The sequence below is a fragment of the Pavona decussata genome, unplaced genomic scaffold (genome assembly GCF_977016875.1).
Source record: "Pavona decussata unplaced genomic scaffold, jaPavDecu1.1 SCAFFOLD_182, whole genome shotgun sequence".
NCBI lineage: Eukaryota > Metazoa > Cnidaria > Anthozoa > Scleractinia > Agariciidae > Pavona > Pavona decussata.
Genome location: NW_028145592.1, coordinates 635,037 through 660,341, shown reverse-complemented (window position 1 = coordinate 660,341; position 25,305 = coordinate 635,037). Strand labels below are relative to the sequence as shown.

General features: G+C 39.5%; 1 protein-coding gene and 2 pseudogenes across 3 annotated transcripts in view; 1 reads left to right on the top strand and 2 right to left on the bottom strand.

The window, feature by feature from the left end:
• On the top strand, window positions 1-4,790 carry LOC146463010 (nucleolar protein 10-like; annotated as a pseudogene). Its single transcript, XR_014857014.1, has 6 exons — window positions 1-74; window positions 450-536; window positions 1,171-1,272; window positions 1,955-2,166; window positions 2,788-2,890; window positions 4,152-4,790. The product of XR_014857014.1 is annotated as a nucleolar protein 10-like (transcript).
• LOC146463009 (uncharacterized) lies at window positions 4,735-23,575 on the bottom strand (annotated as a pseudogene). Its single transcript, XR_014857018.1, has 8 exons — window positions 23,251-23,575; window positions 20,663-20,843; window positions 19,889-20,149; window positions 18,869-19,145; window positions 18,144-18,416; window positions 17,206-17,376; window positions 15,785-16,267; window positions 4,735-5,429 (listed from the first exon to the last, which is right to left on the bottom strand). The product of XR_014857018.1 is annotated as an uncharacterized LOC146463009 (transcript).
• The window catches only part of LOC146463008 (hemicentin-2-like), a 51,460-nt gene continuing 30,889 nt past the window's right edge, over window positions 4,735-25,305 (bottom strand). The window contains exon 16 of the mRNA XM_085084992.1: window positions 4,735-5,883. Within this exon, the coding sequence (XP_084941118.1) occupies window positions 5,510-5,883 (374 nt within the window). The 3' untranslated portion in view covers window positions 4,735-5,509. The remainder of the gene's footprint in view (window positions 5,884-25,305) is intronic.

Genomic DNA, 25,305 nt, shown 5'->3' with positions numbered 1-25,305 from the left:
TCCCCAAAGTAAACCGAAGCTTGGTTGAAAAATTGATAGACGAGAAGGAAGACACAGAAAAACAGACAGCTAAAGTAAGTTTGCTTTAAAGCATGAAATCTGTTCAATAAAACTCTTGTTAAACTCACGTTACCCAGACCGGCTTCATCGTTTGGTAACTCTCGTTCATTTTCGCCCCGTTAAAAAAGAAAAGCGACAGTGTTGTTTTCTTACTAAGCCAATAAAAAAATATGTTGTATTCACATGCGGGGACATTTTTCCCATTGGCGGTTGCATTTTTTCCCCACGCTTGACACCTAGGTCTATTGAGGGTTGCCTGTTTTCTGCACTTTGTTACTTGGTTAATCGTGTTTGATACCTTTTTGTAGCGACTGTATGCCTTGAACGGTATTTATCAAAATCTTTCCGTTTCTACACGATAGTTATCAAGACGAGTTGATGTTTTTCAGGCTTCTGACGTCAGCAATCCCTTGGGGGATGAAAGGTTCTCAGCCATGTTTTCCAACCCAGACTTCCAAGTGGACGAGGAAAGCGAGGTAGGGTGACGGACTCTGCATTAACAACATGATAGCAACATGATGCAGTTATGGCACTTTGCTGTAGTCTATTGAAGTCTTTGTCACCTTTATTGTAATAATTTTGAATTCAGTTCCTCTGAATCTCACTTTAAATTAACATAGGGTAAAGTCGCACTACGAACCTAAGTGGCCCTCACGGGCGGAACTTAACCCGGTTACTGTAGCATGAAGTAACTAGGAGTATTCCCCCCCTCCTGCTGGTTGGGATGCTAGTCCATCGCAGGGTTACCCCCAGCAGTATGCCGCCGGTACCCATTTATACACCTGGGTGAAGAGAGACAATGTGGAGCAAAGTTTCTTGTCTAAGGGAACAACACAGCAATGAAGAGACCAACCTGGCCTCGAATCACCGACCTTCCGATTGTTCGCCCGTCAGATCGAAAGTCCGACGCGTTAACCACTAGACCACCCGCCTCCACGAATCTTAGTTTAATTTCTGGTAAAAGTATAAGAAACGTAATAAAGACGACGTGTTATAAATGGATTGAGGGAAAATAAGTGAATGTATGGGATGCAATTCTCTTTAGCAATGCATGGTCTCCTGACACCATGTAATGGCAATAAATGCGCCTGTGCTTCATGTCCCTTGCAGGAATACAAACTTCTTCACCCAGAGGTGTCCAAGCACGACAGAGAAAGACAAAAACGGCAGAAGCAAAAGGAAACCTTGCTTGAGCAATTTGACGAAATTGAGGTGAGCTGTAAAACTCTTAAGCGACAACAATCTCGAAGGATGATAAAAGTTTAAACTTGGACTTGTGGTGGGAAAAACAAACTTGTGTAAACTGGGCGAATGCTCTAACTACTGAGCTACAGATAGCTTACCAGGCAGTCGTTTTTAAGGGAGTGGTATTTCCTTCCTCCCCACAAAAAGAGCTTCTACTGCTATACTATGTCTACTAATAAACAATTATTCCACGAGTGCGCGTTGGATATGAGATGATAGATAGCGAACGAGGCGCATAGCGCCGAGTTGGCTATAATCGTCTCATATCCAATAAGCGCGAGTGGAATAATTGTTTTATTAAAAAAAAAAAACAATCAAGAAATATTACTAGATCTTGCTGATTTCGCTTTGCAAGAACAACGAGAAGACAATGGTCGCTATTTCTCGGGCATGGTATAGTGGCTCATATACCATGGCCGCTAAGCCAATCAATTCCCTGGAATTGCAATGATCCAGTTTTTAATAACATGTGATATACTTTGTGCATGCTATGATATATATTTCGAAAGCGTCTGTCATTGTGTTGTAACATTGCATCGTGTGATGTGATACTAGCTGGACTATGCTCAAAAACTGTTCTAGTTGTTAACTCATGTGGTTCGGATGCAAACAAGCAAGCATTTTTAACTGTAGCGTTCTTTATTTGTAGGAACCTGAAGGCCGTCCCAGCGAGGAAGAGGAATCAAGCAGCTCGGAGGACGAGAGGGAATGGCGCGAGGAACTGAAGAGACAACGAAGAGAAGCGAAAAACAGTGACGAGAAACGAGTGAACAGGAAACCAAAGTTTTACGAACTGAAATCCGGGGAGAACTTCAGAACCGTGAAATCAGCTAAAACGACATCAGCTTTGAAACAAAAGAAGTAAGTTGCTGTATTAGAGGCGATGAGGTGGTGGTCTTGCTGGGTGGGGGGGGGGGGGGGGCGGTAGGGAGAGGGGAGGGGTTGTTGATCCCGTCTTCCTAGCTGGTTTAAGCCAGGTTTACATGTGGTTAGCACTCTGGTTCCATGGTTCCTAGCTTAGTCACTAATACTGAGCAAGGAAAATAGTTTACTTTACCGTAACCTTAACTAACCGAGACTCGTAATTTAGTAAACATTTTGTTTTCGTTAGCAAGTTCCAGCAAGTAATTATCCTGTAACACCTTCGGCGTTTTGTGATCTTGTTTTGCCCGTGTTTCCCTGATACACGCTAGGTGAAACAAGTGTCAACAAGAAAGAAAACGAATATGTCTCAGGTGCTTGCTCGTAATAAATAACAGAGATGTAGAGTAATGGCCTGGCTAAACTTGGAACAATTATCCGGAAACATTTTGTTTCCTTCACGTGGCTAAGCTGTTGTAGTTCTTTCTCAGTTGGTTAAGCATGCTTCTGAAGCAAATTTGCGTCCCTGAAGCAACAATGTTTCAGACAAATTGTGGTGCTGTGAAGCAAAATTGTGTGTTCACAGCAGATTATTTATAAATTTTGTTTCTTTTTTTCTAGGGTATCTCTTGGAGAGCGTTTGCAACGCGAGGAAAGTTCTGGTGTTGTTAGGTCCACAGGTTCAACCTTAGGTGAAAGGGAGATTACTTTCCAAGTGAAAAAGGTAAGAGGAATATAATTCTTTTATATAATAACAATAATAATAATAATAATAATAATAATAATAATAATAATAATAATAATAATAATAATAATTAAAAATATAATTCTATATAATATAATTCTATATCAGTAATGTTGATGAATTGATGAATCTCTGTAAACCTCTCACACCGAAAAGCTTAAAACAGCGGGCCAAGGCGAGTAATATTTTAAACATTTTTAACCCCTAACATCTAAGAACAAATTCTCCTAGCTTGTCCCCAAAGTTTTTTATAAAAGTACTGGGCAGAAGTCATTAAAACATCAAGAAAATCATTTTGGGTGATCATATCCTTAATTCTCACGACCTCAGGGGATGGATAAGCAGTGAATCACATGGAGAAATTTGATGCTGATCACTGTTAGGGTTTAAAGGGTTTACAAATGAACATTTCAAAAGGGAACTTTTGCTTGACGCTTTTATTTCAATGGTCACTCTTTAGGATTTTGTCATGCCCCTTAGTTAGGGCCACCTTGTATGGTACGGTACAGACTAAAAAAATAGAATCACCTTTTACAGCGTAATTAACAGCACCACAGTTATGGATTTCATCCACCGACGCAAAAGTTAGAACCACCTTGTACAACATAATAAACAGCGCCACAGGAAAGTACTGCTCAGTAGCTTTCATTTGAATGGTCACACTTTAGGATTTCATCTACAGACTCAAATCTTAGAACCACCTTGCACAGCATAATAAGCAGCACCACAGGAAAGTATTGCTCAGTAGCTTTCATTTGAATGGTCACACTTAAGGATTTCATCCACCGACACAAAAGTTAGAACCACCTTGTACAACATAATAAACAGCACTACAGCCAGGGAAGTACTGCTCAGTAGCTTTCATTTGAATGGTCACACTTTAGGATTTCATCTACAGACTCTAATGTTAGAACCACCTTGCACAGCATAATAAACAGCACCACAGGAAAGTATTGCTCAGTAACTTTTCCATTTCAGAATTTTTTTGCCAGTTCAGAATTTCATTCACAGACGTAAAATTTAGAACCACCTTGTACAGCTTAATAAAAATTACCACAGGAAAGTATTGCTCGGTCACGCTTGGATTTCCTCCACAGGATCCATATTAACTGATCCGAGGTTCGATCAGTTCGTGTGAAGCTAGATCTGTGTTTATATTAACCACGATTCTGGTCATTCAAGAAGATTTTAAGTATAAAGCTTGTAGGCTGATGAATGCTTTGTGCTTTTCTCTGTGTAGAGTAACAAAGAGACGCGAAAGAACGAAGAAATCCGCGCTCATGTCAAGGAAAGGAAAAAACTCCGTCGGTCAGCCAGTAGTGTTCTGGGAAATGAAAAACGAAAACCAGTGTTTTGGAGAGGAAAAAGGGTTAGATGATACTAGCGAAGGAAGGTGTTCAGACTTTACTCGACGAGTGGAGGATGATACTGGGGTCACGGCTAACTCGTCGTTCTTTTATCAGAAACAAGTGACTAAAGCTACAATAGTTCTGTCATCGTGTTTTTACGTTGCTTTGTATTGCTTTTTTCCAGACAGGTATCAAACTGTTTTCTCGCAGATCATAGGGAAAATCTAACAAAACTGATACCGGTGGGGTTAGGGAGAAGTAATTCTTCTAGTAATTTCATGTTATATGAATTAGACCAAAGCACCGGCAATGATGAGTCACGTGACTTGTTCAATCTTTTAAACTGGACATGATTGGCTGCCTCTCTACACCGTCGGTGTGTAATTTTAGTGGTCTTTTCTCAAGTCGTTTTGCGGTGGAAAATTTCGCGTGTGGTACATGTATGCCCAAAACGTAAAAATTGAATGGACGAAACGCTGTTGAAGGAGTTTTTATTTATTTTATCTCAAATAAAACATTAATCTACAATGGCATTGTGACATTGTCTGTAACTGTTGGATACATGCACGAAGGTCCTTTTGACCTTTCTACTTTGGAAACCGGATGAAACACTCTTTCTCGTGTTACAATCTTGTTACCGACAGTTCAGTTGTTCCCTAATTAAAAGATCAAAATTTCAAACTCCTTAACTCTACCACTCTAATACGTATACCCTCCTAATATGGACACTCTGCACTGTGGTATGTCGCGGTTACATTACATTTTACGACTCACATGTCATTTGCATAAATGAAACAGACCTTTTCTTTTTTTGTTTGACATCTACATGGACAAGAAACTTTCTCAACTTATGGAAAAAATGGAAGGGTAATGTTTTGCGATAATACAGTTTCGCAAATTTGAAGAATTATCGGAAACTATCATCCTCGGAGCCCCGGAAGCAGATAGGCGTGATAGGGCGTAGACTTTACGGCCGAAACCAGGAGCCAGCGCCCGGGTCTCCAAGAATTGGTTACTATCCTCTGATAAGTAAACAAGCCTCTTACTTCCCGATACTTTATAATAAGACTCATGAGTAATAATGAGTCAAAATGGTAATCATAATCGAAAAATGCACGAAAATAAGAAAAATTCCTGTACAGATAATAGAAATAGAAAAGTTTTTACCACTGAAAAAAGGGAGATCTGCCTAGCACTTTGCGCTCATTCAAAAGCGAAGGGCCTATGAAGGAGACAGACTCTGTGTACTCTATTCGGCACAGTAGCGAAGTTTACAAGTTGGTGGGGATTTCAGTTTGTAGACATAGAACGATCCGCAGTTTAGTATCTGTATATATGTATGATAAGGACAACAATTTGATGTTGAAGTACTGAAACACACTTTTCGAGTGACCCTCCCCTCCTCGACTGACGGATGTTTTCCGTTTAACCAGCCAACATATCCTGTACCGCAGTAGTTGTTGTGATAACATCGTGTGTTCATGCGTTTTCCGATCATAAACCTGTACCAGCCCTCAGGTAGATCTTTGTCACAAGCCCAGAAATGGCTATTATAGTACTGGCTCCGGTGTCTTGTGCTATCAGTTATCGCCGTGTAACGAACGCACTCAGGTTTGTCAGTACCTAAAAGTACAAATTAAAGAGGTAATATCCCGGTTGATATATTGTTTTGTTAAGCGTCTTGAAAAACACTAACCTGCTACCAGGCTCAATTGAAGCAGCGCTCTCATTATTTCCCTCCCTTTCTTTCTCGCCCCAGACCTCGCTCGGCTCGCTCGTTGATGGTTCATAATTTATCAATTAACAAACTCTCACATGTTGGTTCATTTCCGCTCCATTGACCACTAGACAAACACCTTCTGACAGCAGGACCAAACATGGTATATCCCGGATGACAGAGGTACCTGACAAATCCTCCTGCCCAGTGATTCGTGCTGATAACAACTGTGTTGTTTGGTCTGCCTGGATCGCCACAGTTAGGTAGAACTAGACGAAAAAATTAACATATAATGCATTATTTTTAAAATTGGAATGAAAGAGACTGTGTAATATTCGTAATTCGGCTATCGCTAAGAGTATACAAATTGGACATGAAAACGACGGTGACGAGCTGGCGAAAGATTTGAAGTTGTTAGCCACCATGTACCCACCCATTTTTATTGAAGTATATTTATGTTGTGGTTCAAATTTATCCTTGATTTAAATTTTATCTTCCTATTGTTCTTGATTATGGTACCGTATGAGAATGGGTTTGAAACAATGGAAATTAAAATTTAAATTAAGGATAAAATTGAACCACAACATATACACTCCATTGAAAAACCTGTGCAAAGTGTGAATCGTTAACGATACACCCTGGTGGAGTTATGGAGTGATCTAATTAGCACACGCATAGTTCTTTAATTTTTCTTTTCCGCCAGAAATTTGTAAATAAATTTAAGCATAAAATATTGTTCGAAGACTACTGGCTAAGATTTTACCAACCTGAAAACAAATATTGGGGTTTTCCAAAGAATACTTCCTACATTTTACCACCATGGGATAAATGCTTCTAAACATTTCACTTACCAACTGACTTGACTTTCAGAAACGTTCCATGAAGGATCATTCCGTATTTGTTCATCACAGTACATATGTACAAGCCCCCGTCACCACTTTCAGTGCTTTTAATAAAAAGGCTATCTTTCTTCACTTTGGTGCGCCCCTGAGGAAGGGGGGTCAGGGGAGATCTTGTCCATTGAACCTCAGGGGTGGGGTGACCTATGGCGTCACACTGTAATCTTGTTTCTTTCCCCAAGTAGCCAATCATTTGATCAGAAGGAGACTTGGGAAACCTTGGAGTGCCTGCACGGTAAAAATACGAAAACATCAACTTATGACTTATGCTCTTTCAGTCTGTTGAACCATTTTGTGGGGTGTTGAAATCTGAAACGCCTTGATACAAATTATATTTTGACAGGATTTGCTTTTGCGCTGGTTAAAAGTGGGCCTTTTCGAAAATAGTAAAATTGTTTCAGTATAGTCGAAAAGACGGCGACAGAACTTAACTCCACAACGTAATAAGATGCCTGAGAAAACTAGAAATAAACTATTGGTCACAAATAGTTATGCTGAAAAGTCCAATTATTGGTTTGCTCTTCTGGGGCTCTTCTGTGATAGTTGCAAAATGTTTGAGTAATGTACGAGCAGAGATGCTCCCTTTAGTTCTGAAGAATCAGCATTTAAAGCAAGATAAACCTTCTCGTGTTATGGAGAATCTGGCACCAGTTACATGTTTCCAGCGCTTGTCACCGGTGGCATGTTTTCCTGCACATGGCATCAGTTCCATGTTTACTTGCCTCTGGCGCTGGTCGCATGTTTTCCCGCGCTTGGCGACAGTTTCTTCTTTTCGCGCGCTTTGAACTAGTTTTACGTCTTACCGCATTTGATTGCTGAGGTTCCTTGCTCTAACTGGTTGCACCTTTTTGTTTTTGTAAGGATCAAATATGATTACTTGGTTTTACTTTAGCTAAAACAACTTAGCAGAAACAGAAATCGGTTTAAAATTCTTCACAATTTTATTACTATCGAAAAAAGCTTACCAAAAACTATAAGTTTTACTCCTGCCTCTCGAACACCAAACAGATTTTCAGCGCGACACGTGATTATTCCCTGGTCCTCAAAGCGGACTTTGCTTATCTCAAACTTGTCAGCGGTAATCTTGTATCGACTTTGTTCTCCATGGGTTTTACCTTGAACCGACCACGTGATCTTTGGTGCTGGATTCCCGGATACACAAACCGTAAGTGACACATTCCTGCCCTCCTCAATGGAAATAAACGATGGAAGTTTGTTGGTGAACCGTGGGAGAGCTGTTGGTTAAATTAAAAAAGAGTAAACATTTGTAAAAGATACTTTACAGACAAGATGTTGGGTAAAAACATTACTCGGGACGCCAAGCTTAAGCACAAACCAAAGAGTGTTCTTAAAGTGCCATACTAATCTTATGACAATTTAACTGATACGGTTTTCCCTTGCGTTTTCATATCTTTATTTCTACACAGTTTATCTTTATTGGTTCAAAAGCACCGTGTAGATCTGTACATTCCAAAATATATATAAAAAGAGAGTGTAGGGGGAAGGGTGGAATGTGTAAAAAATGTGACGTATGTGTGAAAGCGATAGAAATAAACTGCGAGCGTTATACAAGGTTCTAATGATGGATTGAAGTGTCTAAAATTGAATATTAAAAAAGCAGTTCCGCAAATTCAGTACATTCCTCTCGGGAATTGAGTGTGGGCTTGTATTTTCTGATGTAAAAAGCTTCGTAGAGGCGTAGATTAGCGGGATCGTTTTCGCTCATAATAATTTTGATGTTAATGCCTTTATGGTCGTTGTTCTGGCAGGAAGAGATGTGTTTTTTGACGGAGGAGCTATCGTTATGGATGTGTTCTCTTACGCGGTCATGGTTGAAGCGTGTTGTGCTACCAATGTGATGTTGATCACAGCTGTTGCACGTGAGCTGGTACACTGCATTTCTTCGTAAACACAATCCGGTGTTAGCGATGGGGCATTTGTCTTTGGTGCATTTGCGCTCCGTTGAGGTGTGGGATGGGGCTTGTCTGAGCGTGTAGGACTTGTGGGCAACGTGTACTGGGATGTTTTCCTTTCTAAAAATGTTAGTGATCTTGTGATTGAGTCGCTCAGAAATGTAAGGGATCTTAAGGTACGACCACTCCGTGCCGGTAGGCTGAGAGTTGCGTTGAAGATTTTGTGGGCATTTAGTTTGCTCTATACTACTCCCTGGGTAACCGTTAAGGCGAAGGATGTCATCGAATGCGCCCAGGTGTTGTTTTGTGGATGTGTTTGAGGAGCATCTGTCTTCAATGCGTTTTCTCTCGTTGCGAATGAAGTTGAGTTTGGATTTGGTTGGCATGGCTGACTGATAGGAGACAAATAGTGGTTTCTTGGCTGGCTTTTTGTAGAATTCAAAAGAGCTGTTGCCATCCTGTGATATGGTGACTTTGAAGTCCAGCAACGACAGCGACAGGCCATTCGGTGTTGCTTGTGGTTTTTCGATTTCAAATTTCAAGTTAGGGTGCACATTGTTTATTATCTTGTGGAAGTGGTCAGCTGTTTCTTCATTTGTCGTTTGGAGATAGATGTCGTCTACATATCTCTTGTAAGGGTTTATCATTAGGTCCCCGTCAAAAAACACATCTCTTCCTGCCAGAACAACGACCATAAAGGCATTAACATCAAAATTATTATGAGCGAAAACGATCCCGCTAATCCACGCCTCTACGAAGCATTTTATATCAGAAAATACAAGCCGACACTCAATTCCCGAGAGGAATGTACTGAATTTGCGGAACTGCTATTTTAATATTTAATTTTAGACACTACAATCCATCATTGGAACCTTGTATAACGCTCGCAGTTTATTTCTATCGCTTTCACACATACGTCACATTTTTTACACATTTCACCCTTCACCCTAGCTACACTCTCTTTGTATATATATCCCGATATATATATATATATAGCGCGCGCGGAATATTTTCTCATCCCTGATGATGCCGTTGATCGGCGAAAGCTTGGATTTCAGTTTTTAGTCTTTAAACAGCAGTGTAAGGCCTTTTTATATATTTTTAACCATGCTGCTGAAGGACAACATGAACAGATTATTACAAAATATGTTCTAAGGAAGGGTTTTCGCCTCGTGAGTCGAATTTAATTGACAACAGATCGCGTTTTTTTTCATGGTTCATACTCTGATAAATCAAAGAATTTTAAGCAGTCAGAAGGTAAACAGGTACTTTTTTTTTTACTATAACAGGATACAAAGAAGCCACAAAGTCAGTTTCTATTTCAGAAAGGAAGTGAACTTTTCACAGAATAGTTTAGTGATTAAACAACTTGATCAGATTTTTAAATTACTCACCAAACTTTGTGATCTCTCCTTGAGTGTTCATTTCTTTGACAAGATTTCCAATAACCGTTACATTTATACTTGGGCTCTTCCCCGGAGTCCCTCGTGATCCCTTCCTTCCAGGTGGCCCGATTTTTCCTGTTGTACCCGGGCGACCACGACGACCGCGGGGACCTGGTGCTCCTGGTGGACCGTGGGGACCTGGTGCTCCAGGGGGACCCTGGGGACCTGGGTCAGAAAAAAAAAAGTGAAAGTCACCCTTAGTGTTTCAGAGATAACCCAAAGTTATGTAGTCTGAAACAGCGACCTACTGTGATATAGTAGGGAGATAAATAAGTCATAGTAAGATCTTTAGAAATATTGTCTGAAATTTAGTGAAGACCATACAGTAAAGGTTATGGGAATAGAGAGAGACAAAATGTGCAAAAAACTTGTGCTAATGGTTAGCCTTTAAAAATTCTCCACAAACTGACTTTAGCAAAGAGGTACTAAACTCTCAAGAGGGCTTTCACTCTTACCTGCTCTAATGCTAATGACATGCACTGGACAACTGAGTACTTTTCTCCAACTGACAAATGTTTACAGCTAAACCGTGGACACGTATCTTAAGAACTTTGAGAATTTCACACATAACTGGGGAAAACTCAGAAAGAACTACATTTAAAGATCACAAAGCGAGGTCCAAGGCAAGCTAAGCAAGAGCTCCCAAGTTTATTGTGAGAAGTATTGTTTAAAGCGAATTAAGTATTGTTTTAAGATTAAAATAAAAATACGCGGTATTTTATTAGTAAGTTCTTGAACGTTCGGCGATATCAAAAGCGGAACGGGTTGGATACTCTGAGAGTAATTGTGGATGAAAGCAAATCAAAGTATCTTTTCTTGAAACAAAAGACGGAAGCAGCGTTCATGGATTATACATGAAGTTTAGTCTAGATATACATTTGATTTCATTATTATTATGATAGAAGACCGCGATTTGTTTTCTTGTGAAGGTGAGTATGGAATATAAATTGGTATAATTGAATATTAACCTCTCATGCAGATAAGCTTCCCAGTTCCGTTGCCTACGTTTTTAACAACCTAAAACAAAAGAAGAAGAAGAAAATTAAAATATGTTTTTATCACTGTACGAAACTATGAAAGACTGACTTTTTTCAAGAAGAAAAACCGGAGCAAAATCCGGTAGACAGGGATCTAACCGAGTGTTTATATTCACTATAAATCCAGTGTGGCCTCAGTTTGAAATGAGCCTTTCAAATGTTATGAAGGGCCGACATATCCATTGACGCTCCACTCTTTCGAACGCTGGAATTGAACCAATTTTTAGTTTTTTATTATCTGGTTTTTCCGTTCAAAGCATCATTGTTTTAACAAGTCACTTCCGCATAGACAATTGCGACGACTACATCTTAGTCAAATAAATCAGATAACTAGAGCCTTGAAGCTAGCAATGAAAAATATTTACTTACCTGCATATTGTTTAGTATCTTCTGCATACATTCTACTTGGAGCTGATCTGTTGAAGACGATGCAGACTTCTTCTGATTAACCCTGCGATTTCGTCCGCTTCTGTTCTGTTCACTGGTTGGAGCTGTAGACAATGGAGTTGTCTGAATCGCACTCAGCTCTCCGCTAGATATATCCTTTCGAATGAAGTAAATTTCACTTTCCAGGTAACAAACTTTGAACGAGAGAATTGCAATGGCGAGGATTGTAAAAATCAGATGGAAAACTGTGAAGACGGTGGACAAGTTTGTGGACACCCGACTTGTGGCCATGTTTACGCCAGTAACGGACCCGACGGTATGAAATTCTAGAATCGATCCTTTCACGTACTTTTCGTTCTTCAGGTAACATGATACTCAGTTAATAGCAGAACAATTCTCAGTTACATACGTGTCATAGATCAAAAATCGTTTGTAAACCTTGCTGAGCTGAACAGGAGAAAAAGGAGGAGTAATAATTTCAAAGAGTTAAAACACTCATTAAAGCAGAGTTACTTAAAATATATTGAATTAAAATATTATTTATTAAACGGACGGTGCCTACTTTTGTTACTGCGCCGGCATACGTTCTGCACATCTCGAGGTACTCGGGTTTCCGATTGGTGGTGTCTACTAAAAATATTTTTGCGAGGGGGGAAAGCAGAAATTAGCGAGTTCTCTTGATATTTAGAAAGAAAATTGGAGGTAATTATGCGTTTTTCAGAGATAATAAAGCTTCAATTTAATAAAAAAATGCCATACATTGCTTTGTATTTTATCACTTTTGAAAATTCTTGTTTCTTAATTATCTCTAAAAGATGCGTGGTTACACCATTTTTCTTTTTGGATTCCAATAGCCATTGTTAAGATGTGCTTTTCCCGCATAGCAATAAATTGCGCAAAAATACCTCTGTATTAGTAGACATCGTGCTTAATTAATTGATTCGATATTCAAGCGGACTCCTGTAGTGGGTGTCAACTACTTTTTAAGTAAGACTTTTGAAAAGTGTTGGGGGTGGGGGTGGGGGGTGGATTGGGGCTTACGGTATTGCGGGCTTAGACAATTTTTTTCTCACAGTATTTTAGCGTTTGCGTTTGCATTGTGTTTTTTCCGCTTTTGAACCTTGCTCCCGGGGTCTCTCCTCTTCGATTTGATCGACATTCAACGAGCAGAGAACATTATTAATAGAACTCGCGCGCGCATAAAGGTTTTTGGAGCAAGAGAATCAAAGTGCTTCCCAAAACCAACAAGCTACTGGTAAGCTGTTTCCACCGCTGTGTAGAGTTAGACAGAACTGACAGTTTTATATTTTGCCGGTGACCCTTAAGACAAATGAACAGATTTGGAGGCGCCATTGCCCGCTGACTGTGTATAATTGCCCCCGCAGGCCTCTGGGCCAAAACCCGAGGAGGCACCCTAGGATTCCCCGCGTGTATACATATAAGGAATTTCAAAATGTAAGAAAGTAAGTACTGTAAGTAAATTTGTTAGTATGCGAAAAAAAACTCGATTTGATCAAACTAGGCGCGCACGGTCGTCTCGGGTAATATTTCAGCAAGCGCGCAAGCTGCTGTCGGGTAGCTGTCATTCTGCAATCACGAGCGAGGTCTTCGAGCAGCGTTTGACGGTCTTGCGAGCAAGAGTTTGCGTTTTTGTCGTCCTCTAGCAGCATTTCGAGTTCTTTCTAGCAGTGTTTCAAGGTCTTGCAACCACGAGTTCGCGTTTTGCCATCTTCTAGCAGCGTGTCAAAGTCAGACTTGCAATCATGAAGTCACGTTTCGCCATCTTCTGCATCTTTAGCAGCCTTTCAAACCACGAGTTCAAATCTTCGAGCACCGTTTCAGGGCAAATATTTTGCAGTTCAGTGATTTATTTTAATTCAAAAGCATTCAACAGCACTGAATAGAATCGCATTTCAACCATAGCGTTTTGCCATCTTCTTACAGCGTGTCAAGGTCTTGCAACCACGACTTCACGTCTTTCGCCATCTTAAGCAGCCTTTCAAACCACGAGTTCACATCTTCGAGCAGCAATTGAAATAGATTTATATTGCCTGATTTATACATAAATATACTGCAGATGATCATATTTTGATAGATTTATACATTGTTGCAAGTTTAGTTGTTGTTATGGTTATTATAGTGATTTTCCCAACAATTACTCAAATTTTTAACGTACAACACATTCCTGTTACACAGAATATCAACTTTACAATTGAAATCATTTATATCAACTGATTTATGGATAATATATTGTAGGTAATTATACATACAATACGTTGCTGTTTCACAAAACAAAACTGTATGACTGTAATAGTTTTCAATGTCAAATTTACAGATAAATACGCTAACCAGTTACATGGATGTTAACTTCAATAGATATTCAAACGTTTCTTTTTTAAAATTCGTATGCACAGTATTTATATCCCGTAAAAACCATATACAGGTGTTAAACAGATCTTCAAAAGCGGGGGCAACTCTAGTGAAAACTATTACTAGTCTATTCCAAGAGGCTCCTGATTTACCGAAAAGAGTGAGCGCTGGCGTCGGACCTGGGGGTATTAACTTTGTTTGTCTGGTTCGGACTACTTAGGGGTAACTTTATGAACCTTCAGATTAGGGTACGAGTACTACTTTTAAATTTCAAATCAGTCACATCTCCAGAACTATCGCTTCTTCCTTTTGTTTACCAGCAGATAAGAAGACCCTAAAAACAAGATTGGTGTGATAAGCGGTTATATAAACCACGCAAACTGGATTTGAAAAGTCGTACACTCCTACTTAATCTCGTACTCCTAGTCAAATCTGAAGATCCCTTTTTATATCCGTGTTAACAACTTTCTGATGACACCCGGTCCAAACTGGGGAATCAGTAGAACTGATTGTGGCTCTTGAAGAAGCGTATTTTGGACCTACATGCTTTGTACCCATAAGGCTATTGTACCTGGTAGCTTGATTAAATTGATGGGACTGAATCACGAGTGCTTTCCTGTGTAGTATACACGGTCTTCAATCCGGTTTTCACCTATAATCAATCATGCATGTAAGTACCATACTTAACAACTCCGCGCTTTCCAAAGCTGCTGAGTCATTTTCATTTAGCAGTTGAAACGGATAACAACAGCAAGAAAAAGGCAGCACAGTACCCTGGGCGCGCAACTATAAACTATACAACAAAGTTTTCCTTCACAAAGATATTAATGCAGATCCTCGTCTCCTAAGAAATAGACAGATAGCTTATGGCTTCTGTTTCAGTACTGGGAACCCACGTTAATGTGGACACTCGATACTGTCGTATGGGTCTTGGTTTCAAAGAGGTTAACTCCATTACATTTTACCACTAACAATGTGTCACTTGAGACAGACATTGGAAGAAAACGTACTAACTCGTTTAAAAATTCTGGCTTTGACATCTACGCGGACAAAAAACTTACCCAACTAAAATTCAGCAATTTTTGAAGGGCAATGTTTTGCAACAATACAGCTTAGCGAATTTGAAGAAAATCTCGGAAAATCAGTGTCATCAGTCGGATACCCAGAGGAAGTTAGTCAGGATGGGGCGAAGAGTCCACGGGCGAAATCAGGAGCCTGGGTCTCCGAGGATGGGTAACTATCCTCTGATCAGTAAACAAGCCTCTTACTTCTCGATACTGTAAAAACTGTAAAACCCTGGAATACTATTTGCAATCTAGCCTCTCCTGACAAATTATCCAGTTTAAGTATTTTCTACGTGCTACCTATTTTACCTTATTAGATACCACCTTTGACACAGACATGTCTTGCACCTGGTTCTCCTCCCGCGACTGCCCGTGCCACCGTGTTTATTAGTGTTCTCATTTGTAATTTTTACTCTACTTTTCTTAGGTTGGGGTTGCACCCCGCATGAGTATCATATCCCGTTCTTGCTAACCCTTTTGGTCTCTATTTTACTTCATATTTATATATTACTACTCACTTGTTCTTTTGTAGTTCATTTTTATTTATTAATTGGAATGACCAATAAAGCTGGAAAACTTAATAATAAGTGACTCATGAGTAATAATGAGTCGCAATGGTAATCATAATCGAAAAATATACGAATGTGTGAAAATTCCTGTACAGATAATAGAAATAGAAAAGTTTTTACCACCGAAAAAAGGTGAGATCTGCCTCGTACCCAGACGCCTCTCTTATTATGCAAATCAGCCTGGCGTCTTTTGCCTCCCCATGGTGCCTTGCACTTTGCGCTCAGTAGAGGAGACAGGCTCTTTGTTCTCTATTCGGCACTGTAGCGAAGATCACAGGCTGGTGGGGCATTCAGTTTGAAGACATAGAACGAACCGCAGTTTAGTACTTGTATATATGTATGATATTGACAACAATTATATGTTGTTTTGCTGAAACACACTTGTCGAGTGACCCTCCCTTCCTCGACAGACGGATGTTCTCCGTTTAACCATCCAACATATCCTGTGCCGCGTACATTGTGTGTTCATGCGCTTTCCGGTCATAAACCTGTACCAGCCCTCAGGCAGATCTCTGTCACAAGCCCAGTGGTGGCTATTAGTGAAGTACCGGTGTCTTGTGCTATCTGTTATCGCCGTGTAACGAACGTACTCAGGTTTGTCAGTACCTAAAATACAATTTAAAGAGAAAGTATTCTGGTGGATATATTGTTTTGTTAAGTGTCTTGAAAAACACTACCTGCTGCCACGCTCAATTGAAGCTGTGCTCTTATTATTTCCCTCCCTTTCTTTCTCGCCCCCAGACCGCGCTCGGTTCCCGCTCTCCGGTCTCTTCGCCCTATGTGCCACTTTGGGAACCTGTTCACGGGCTAGAACGGGAATGGTTTACCAAGCGAAACGAAATTAAAGCCTGATAGCAGTTAAGAAAAACAGACTAAAAAATTGCCAAAAGAAATAAAGGCAAAGAAATACATTGTCAGTGAGTCACTATTTGAACAACGCTCCTCTACACGGCAGGGAAAGCGGCCGTAAATGCAAGATACTTTCGTCATTTCCATGAACGATACAAAGAGATACGTTCGTCATTTCCATGAACGACACATAAAGGATATTACACGGCGGCGCGGAGATATAAATTTTATTTTCGAGTGGTGAAAACAATATTTTACGAACGAGCGCAGCGAGTGAGTCAAATGTTGTTTGTAACATGACAAAATAAAATTCATATCTCCAAGCCACCATATGTAATTTTTTTTATTATATAGACAAATACATCGCCCCCATTTTTAACGACTGTTTGCACAAACAACCATGAAAATGAGGTCATCATTATCCTTACTTGTGAAGATATTGAATAGAAGCCACTCGAGTCCCGGATGTAGTTTCGTATGAATTTTACGAGTGGTGTATTTTCCGATAAAACACTTCTGTCTATATAATATAAAGAGATACTGATTCGTCATTTCCACGAACGTTACAAAGTATGATTAACACCTGCTATGTTTTTGTGATGTGCTGGTGATCTGAGCGCATCAGAATTTTCCTGCTAACTGGAAAATTGTCATATCGTTGATGGTTCATGTTTTATCAATTAACAAACTCTCACATGTTGGTTCATTTCCACTCCATTGACCGCTGGACAAACACCTTCTAACAGCAGGACCAAACATGGTATATCTTGTATGACAAAGGTACCTGACATATCCCCCTGCCCAGTGATTCGTGCTGATAACAACTGTATTGTTTGGTCTGACTGGATCGCCACAGTTGGGTAGAACTAGACGAAAACAATTAACATATAATGCATTATTTTTAAAACTGGAATGAAAGAGACCGTGTAACATTCGTGATTTTCTATCGCTAAGAGGACACAAATTGGACATGAAAAAGACAGTGACGAGCTGGCAACATTCACCGTTTTCTGTCAAAACTTTGCTGTTTACATACAAATAGGGAATGGAATCCTTCACTTCTAACAGATATTATTTTTTTTGCCCTAAAGTCGATGGATGAGTCCCATGAAAAGATTTGGAGTTGTTGCTGTTATTTGTTGTTATTTGGAGTTCTTATTTAAGTATACTTATGTTGTGGTTCAAATTTATCCTTGATTTAAATTTTATCTTCCTTTTGTTCTTGATTATGGTACTGTATGATAATGGGTTTGAAACAATGGAAATTAAAATTTAAATGAAGGATAAAATTGAACCACAACATATACATTCGATTGAGAAACCTGTGCAAAGTGTGAATCGTTAACGATGTACCCTGGTGGAGTTATGGGGTGATCTATATTATTAGCACACGCATATCTCCTTTTTTTCTTTGTCCGTGAGAAATATATAAGTAAATTTAAGCCCTAAAAACCGCACCAGTCCGTGGCCACATTCAATTGTTTTCGCTGGTATCTATTAGTACACGCTGGGTTAAGACCACTAACAGCTACACCATCACTCATAAATAAATAGATAGCAGACCAATATTTAAAATAACAGTATTTCATATCTTTGCAATATATGTGCGCCAATGAAATATTTGATGCCTCACCTATCTTTGAAGTTGTCTTCACTATATCGTTATATACATTACGAGCAACACACGTATACGTGGCTTGGTCCGATGGCTGAAACTGACCAATCACAAGCTCGCTGGTGAGCTCTTGTTTGGTGACGTACTGGATGACTTCCATGCTGACGTTATTCTTGTACCACGTGACATTGGGCAAAGGTGACCCCTTGGCGGAACAGTTGATTCGAATGGAGGATGTAATGCTTGATACCATGATTAAAGCCGGCGGGTTTGAGGAGAAAACAGGCGGTTCTTGATAGAAAATAAGTTCAAGCATTAGTGCACTTTAAAACAAGAAGTCTGCGGTGGTGTTTGCTTCAGTTTACTAAGTAGTTACACCTGCATGCTTATATTTGATTTCCCTAGATTTAAAAATATTCTGTTTGTGCTTGCCTTACAAGCGGATGCAGCCTCGAAGAAAAAAAGATGGAACTCGAGGCTTTTTCTTAGCACCGACCACGTGGTCGCCTTTTTCTTAGCCGTTAGACTTGAAGAATTGCTAAGCCCACCTGATACGCTAAAGCCAACAAATAAGAGTTCGAGAGCTGCCTATTTCCTAACTGCTTAGCATAAAAGATTGTTCGAAAACTACAAGCTAAGATTTTACCAACCTGAAAACAAATATTGGGGCTTTCCAAAGAATACTTCCTACATTTTACCACCATTCAAACCAGTTGATAAATGCTTCTGAACATTTCACTTACCAACTGACTTGACTTTCAGAAACGTTCCATGAAGGATCATTCCGTATTTGTTCGTCACAGTACATATGTACAAGCCCCCGTCACCACTTTCAGTGTTATTAATAAAAAGGCCGTCCTTCTTCACTTTGGTGCGCCCCTGTGGAAGGGGGTTAGGGGAGATCTTGTCCATTGTACCTCAGGGGTGGGGTGACCTATGGCGTCACACTGTAATCTTGTTTCTTTCCCCAAATAGCCAATCATTTGATCAGAAGGAGACTTGGGAAACCTTGGAGTGCCCGTATGGTAAAAATACGGAAACATTAACTTATGACTTTTGCTCTTTCAGTTTGTTGAACCGTTTTGTGAGGTGGTGAAATCTGAAATGCCTTGTTACAAATTATATTTTGATAGGATTTGCTTTTGCGCTGCTTAAAAGTGGGCCTTTTCGAAAATAGTAAAATTGTTTCAGTAGAGTCGAAAAGACGGCGACAGAACTTAATTCCACAACGCATTAAGATGCCTGAGAAAACTAGAAATAAACTATTGGTCACAAATAGTTTAACGCTGAAAAGTCCAATTATTGGTTTGCTCTTCTTGCGCTCTTCTGTGATAGCTGCAAAATGCTTGAGTAATGTACGAACAGAGATGCTTATTTAGTTCTGAACAATCAGCATTAAATGAAAGATAAACCTTCTCTTGTTATGGAGAATCTGGCAGCAGTTACATGTTTTCCCGCGCTTGTCACCAGTCGCATGTTTTCCTGTGCATGACATCAGTATCATGTTTTCCTGCCTCTGGTGCTGGTTGCATGTTTTCCCGCGCTTGGCGCCAGTTGCTTCTTTTCGTTCGCTTTGCCGGTGACTAGTTTCACGTCTTACCGCATTTGAGTGATGAGGTTTCTTGCTCTAACTGGTTGCGCTTTTTTGTTTTTGTAATAGCCAGATAAGATTACTTTGGTTTAAGTTTAGCTAAAAAACGAGCAGACACAAAAATTGGTTTAAAATTCTTTAAAATTTTATTACTATCGAAAAAAACTTACCAAAAACAATAAGTTTTACTCCCGCCTCTCGATCACCAAACAAATTTTCAGCGCGGCACGTGATCATTTCTCAAAGCGGACTTCACTCATCTCAAATTTGTCAGCGGTAATCTTGCATCGACTTTGTTCTTCATGGGTTTTACCTTGCACCGACCACGTGATCTTTGGTGCTGGATTCCCGGATACAGAAACCGTAAGTGATATATTCCCGCCCTCCTCAATGGAAATAAGCGATGAAAGTTTGTTGGTGAACCGTGGGGGAGCTGTTGGTTAAATAAAGAAAAGCGTAAACATGGGTAAAAGATACCTTATAGACCAGATGTTGGGAGAAAATATTTCGGACGCCTGAGGACACCAAGCTCAAGCAAAAACCAAAGAGTGTTCTTAAAGTGCCATACTGTCTTATGACAATTTAACTGATACGGTTTTCCCTTGCGTTTTCATATCTTTATTTCTTCAGACTTTATCTTTATTGTTTCAAAAGCACGGTGTAGATCTGTACATTCAAAAAAAATTTCTAAAAATGTTCTAACTGACTTTTTGCTAAAATTTGCTACGACTTCGAATTGAATTCAGTGCAGATCGCGATTTTTTTTTTCATGTTTAATGCTCTGATAAAGCAAAGCATTTTAGCCAATCATAGGGCAGACAGCTTCTTTTTCACTATAACAGGATACAAAGAAGCTAAAAAGTCAGATTTCTATTTCAGAAAGGAAGTGAACTTTTCACAGTATATTTTTTTTGTGATTAAACAACTTGATCGGAGTCTTACTCACCAAACTTCGTGATCTCTCCTTGAGTGTTCATTTCCTTGACAAGATTTTCAATAACCGTTATATTTATACTTGGGCTCTTCCCCGGAGCCCCACGTGATCCCTTCCTTCCAGGTGGCCCGATTTTTCCTGTTATACCCGGGCGACCACGATGACCGCGGGGACCTGGTGTGCCACTGGGACCCTGTGGACCTGGCCCCAGTTGTTCAAAGGCCGGATAACTTTATCCAGTGGATAAGTCACTATCCGACAGTTTCAATCTGTGCAAAGATTTCAGTATTTCCTCTTGTACAAGCGAATATGAACACTGTAACCACAGCTTAGTTTGGGAGTGTACGAAAACCTTGGACAACATTCAACGTGAAGTATTTTTTAGAACCTGAAAAGCGCCTTATCCACCGGATAAAGTTATCCGGCCTTTGAACAACTGGGGCCAGGGTAAGAGAAGACATATGTGAAAGTCACCGTTAGTGTTTCAAAGCCTGATAACCCAAAGTTATGTAGTCTAAAACAGCTACCTACTGTGATATAGTAAGATGTTTAGGATTTGTGAAGATCCTACAGTAAAGGTTATGGGAATAGAGATGGCCAAAATGTGCAAAAAACTTGTGCAAATGGTTAGTCTTTTAAAGTAGTCCTCTGACTGACTTCAGCAAGAAGGAACTAAATTCTCAAGAGGGGTTTCAGTAGCATTCTCTTTTCTTTTTTACTTTGCCTGCTCCAATACTAACGACACTGGACAACTGAGTACTTTTCTCCAACTGACTTAAAGTTACCCGATACCTTCAGAGGTGCCTCGCGTTTAAGCGATGTAGCGCGTCCAATTTAAACTGTAGATACCTAAACCCCTATATCAAATTAAAGCTTATAGAGCTGACTATCAAACCATACCAAGAATTTTGAAATAAAATAAATTGTCGAATTTTTCACGACCTCTAATTGCAACCGTCTGAATCACCTTTTTAAAGCTACAAGTCAAAGTGAATTTTGTTTTTTGCTAATTTAATTTGCTCCTCAGTTTCCGGAACTAAAGCGCTAAAAAAACGTGTCGGCGTTTTGCTATATTCAATCGCAGTGAAAAATTATAGAGCATTTTCAAAATAGGATGAAAAAAATGTGGAGTAATCGTACAAAAATCGCTCTCGGAGAAAAAATATTTCGAAAGAAAAAATTCGCAGACACGTTTTTGTTGTTTATATGTTAAACTAGCTACTGTCCAAATTTAAAGGCAAACGAACAAATTCCTTTTGATTTTTAGCTCTTTGAAGTGGCTCCTCCAAGTGAAAAAAATTTATTCGAGTAAACAACGCTAAAAATTCGGCAATTCATTTTATTTCAAAATTCTTGGTTTAGTTGGATAGCCAGCTCTATAAGCTTTAATTTGATATGAGGGTTCAGGTATCTACAGTTTAAACCGGACGCGCCACATCGCTTGGACGCGAGACACCTCTGAAGACACCTCTGAAGGTCCCGGGTAACCTTAAATGACAAATGTTTGCAACTAAACCATGGGCACATATCTTAAGAACTTTGAGAATGTCAGACGTAACTGAATGAGCAAACTCAAAACTTAAAATAACTATATTTTAAAGATAACTAAGCTAATACTGCAGCTTATTAGTTATGTTACATGGAGGTCGAAGCCAAGCTACGCAAGAACTCCCAAGGTTATTGTGAGAAGTATTGCTTAAAGCGAATTAAGTATTGATTGAAGATTAAAATAAAAATACGCAGTATTTTGTTAGTTAGTTCTTGAACGTTCGGCGATGACAAAAGCGGAACGGGGTGGATACTCTGAGAGTAATTGTGGATGAAAGCAAATGAAACTATCTTTTCTTGAAACGACGGAAGCAGCGTTCATGAAGTTTACATGAAGTTTAGCCTGGATATCTATTTGATTTCATTATTATTATAATCGGATAGAAGACCGCGATTTGTTTTCTTGTGAGACATAGTCACGGTATGGAATATACATACTTTATAAATTGGTATAATTGAATATTAACCCTTGTCGTGCGGCTCTTAACGTCTCATGCAGATAAGCTTCCCAGTTCCGTTGCCTGTGTTGTTAACGACCTGAAATAAAAGAAGAAGAAGAAGAAGAAGAAGAAGAAGAAGAAGAAGAAGAAGAAGAAGAAGAAGAAGAAGAAGAAGAGGAAGAGGAAGAAGAAGAAGAAGAAGAAGAAGAAATTACAAATATGTTTTTATCAGTATACGAAACTATGAAAGACTGACTTATTTCAAGAAGGAAAAAGGCAAGATCCGGTAGACAGGGATTTGACCCAGTGTTTACATTGACTATAAACCTCTGGCCTCACTTTGAGATGCGCCTTTTTTAAATGTAGTAAAGGGCCGACATATCTGATTGACGATCCACTCTTCCGACCGCTGGAATTGAATCAATTTTTAATTCTTTATTGTACGAAACGCATATAGAACACTTTTTTTCCGTTCAAAGCATCGTTGTTTTAACAAGTCACTTCTGCATCGACAATTGCGACGACTACATAGGCACACATCTTAGTCAAATAAATCAGATAACTAGAAGAACTAGATAACGTTGAAGCTAGCAATGAAAAATATTTACTTACCCGCATATTTTTCAGTATCTTCTGCATCAATCTGTTTGGAGCTGATCTGTTGAAGACGATTCAAACTTCTTCTGATTAACCCTGCGATTTCGTCTGCTTCTGTGCTGTTCACTGGTTAAAGCTCTAGACAATGGAGTTGTCTGAATCGCACTCAGCTCTCGGCTAGAAATCTCCTTTCGAATGAAGTAAATTTCGCTTTCCAGGTAATAAACCTTGTACGAGAGAATTGCAATGGCGAGGATTGTAAAAATCAGATGAAGAATTGACAAGACGTTGGAGAAGTTTGTGGACACCCGACTTGTGGCCATGTTTACTCCAGTATGACCTGACGACATGAAATCCTAGAATTTGTCCTTTCATTCCTATAGTTTTCGTTCTTCAGATAACATGATACGTTTAGTATTGAGAACAATTTAATTTCTCTAATTACAAAACCGTCATTGTTTAAAATCGACTGTAAACCATACTGAACTGAATGACAAAATGGAGGAATAATTTCAAAGAGTTTAAATACTCATTATGACAGAGTTACTTGTAATTAATTGGATTTAAAACATGTCAGTGATAAGTATTTCTGAAGTTAAAAAGGACATAAAACAACGAAATAATAAAACAATAACAAAGCTTGTTAAAAATTGATCTAAACAATTAATTTCACGTGGATGGATCAATTCTTAACGAGCCTCATTATTTTTTTATTGCTTCATTGCTATATGTCCTTTTTTAACTTATAAATATTTCTCATTGACATGTTTAATCACATTTTAGCGTTCATGACATTCTAACCGATTTTAACTGTTTGTAATATATTTACACTGTCATTTAATATTATTAAATAATTCCATATATAAAGTAGCTGTGACTACTGTAGTTGGAATTAGCAATTTTGTAAGTACGACTTTGAAAAATGTTGGGGTAGGGGGTGGGTAGGGGAGATGGGGGCTTACAGTATTGCGGGTTTAGGACGTTTAGAACATGCTTTTTCCTCTCACCTGTATTTCAGCAGTAACTGAAATAACTGCAAGGTTGATCTCACTGCGTATTTCAGCGTTTGTAATGCAATGTTGGTCTTTCTTCGGTTGTCGACAAGGTATTCTGTGTTTTTTTTTTCGCTTTTCAACCTCATTTCCATGCACGGTCTCTCCCACCCGGTAATTCCCGCCCCCGGATTGAGAGAACGGGACGGAAAGAGGAGAGACTCTGGGAACGAGTTTGGCTACCTCCCAATTGTAGGGGACTCGCTCAGCTAGGCAGAGAGGCAATGTCCTTCTCTGAAAGGCACATTTATATCAATAGAAACCAAGAAGCAGCAGTCCATTTTTTGAAAAATCACCATACTGGTGGACAGAAACTATTTAAGTCTCTTTGGTTATAATTACTTATGGATGAGTCAGTTAATCAATTTTATCGACTTATACAAGCCTAAATCGCAACAGTCACATTCCTACAGGACTTGGCTCCTCAGTACTAGTCTATCCTTTAATTCCATCCGACCGGTCATCAAACCATTCTCGTCCCCAAAGCCGCCTGGCCCTCTTGTCCGCCGAAGGCTGGGCACGAGGACCCGAAGGCCCCGTCGGCTAAGAGGGACGGAAGGCGCTGAGGACGAGAATGTTATCAAAACTAGCAAGATTGCAACAATGAAGTTACGACGGAGAATCGAAATGTTCGTAACATGATGATCTTGTCCAGTTAGATAGTCGGTTCAGGAACACCGACATGTCAGCAGAATTTTCTTAACCATCATAAGGTACCGTTCATTTGTTATGAGCATGGGGGGGGGGGGGGGGGGGGCTGGTCGGATTTGTTTAATTGCCACTACGAAACTGTATGACCCCCCCCATCATGCATTTTTTTCCACATGGCCCCCCCCCCCCAAGCAGAAACTATTTTTTTCTGATTAACCCCCCCTCCCGACCAACCAGAAACAAATCATACTCCTAACTTTAACAAAACGCTTATGTACTGTTTATATCAAAGATAAACCAATTGTTACTGTGATTTCTTTACATTACTATTAAAAAGTTACCGTTCTCTGCTTAGGTAAAGATTTCT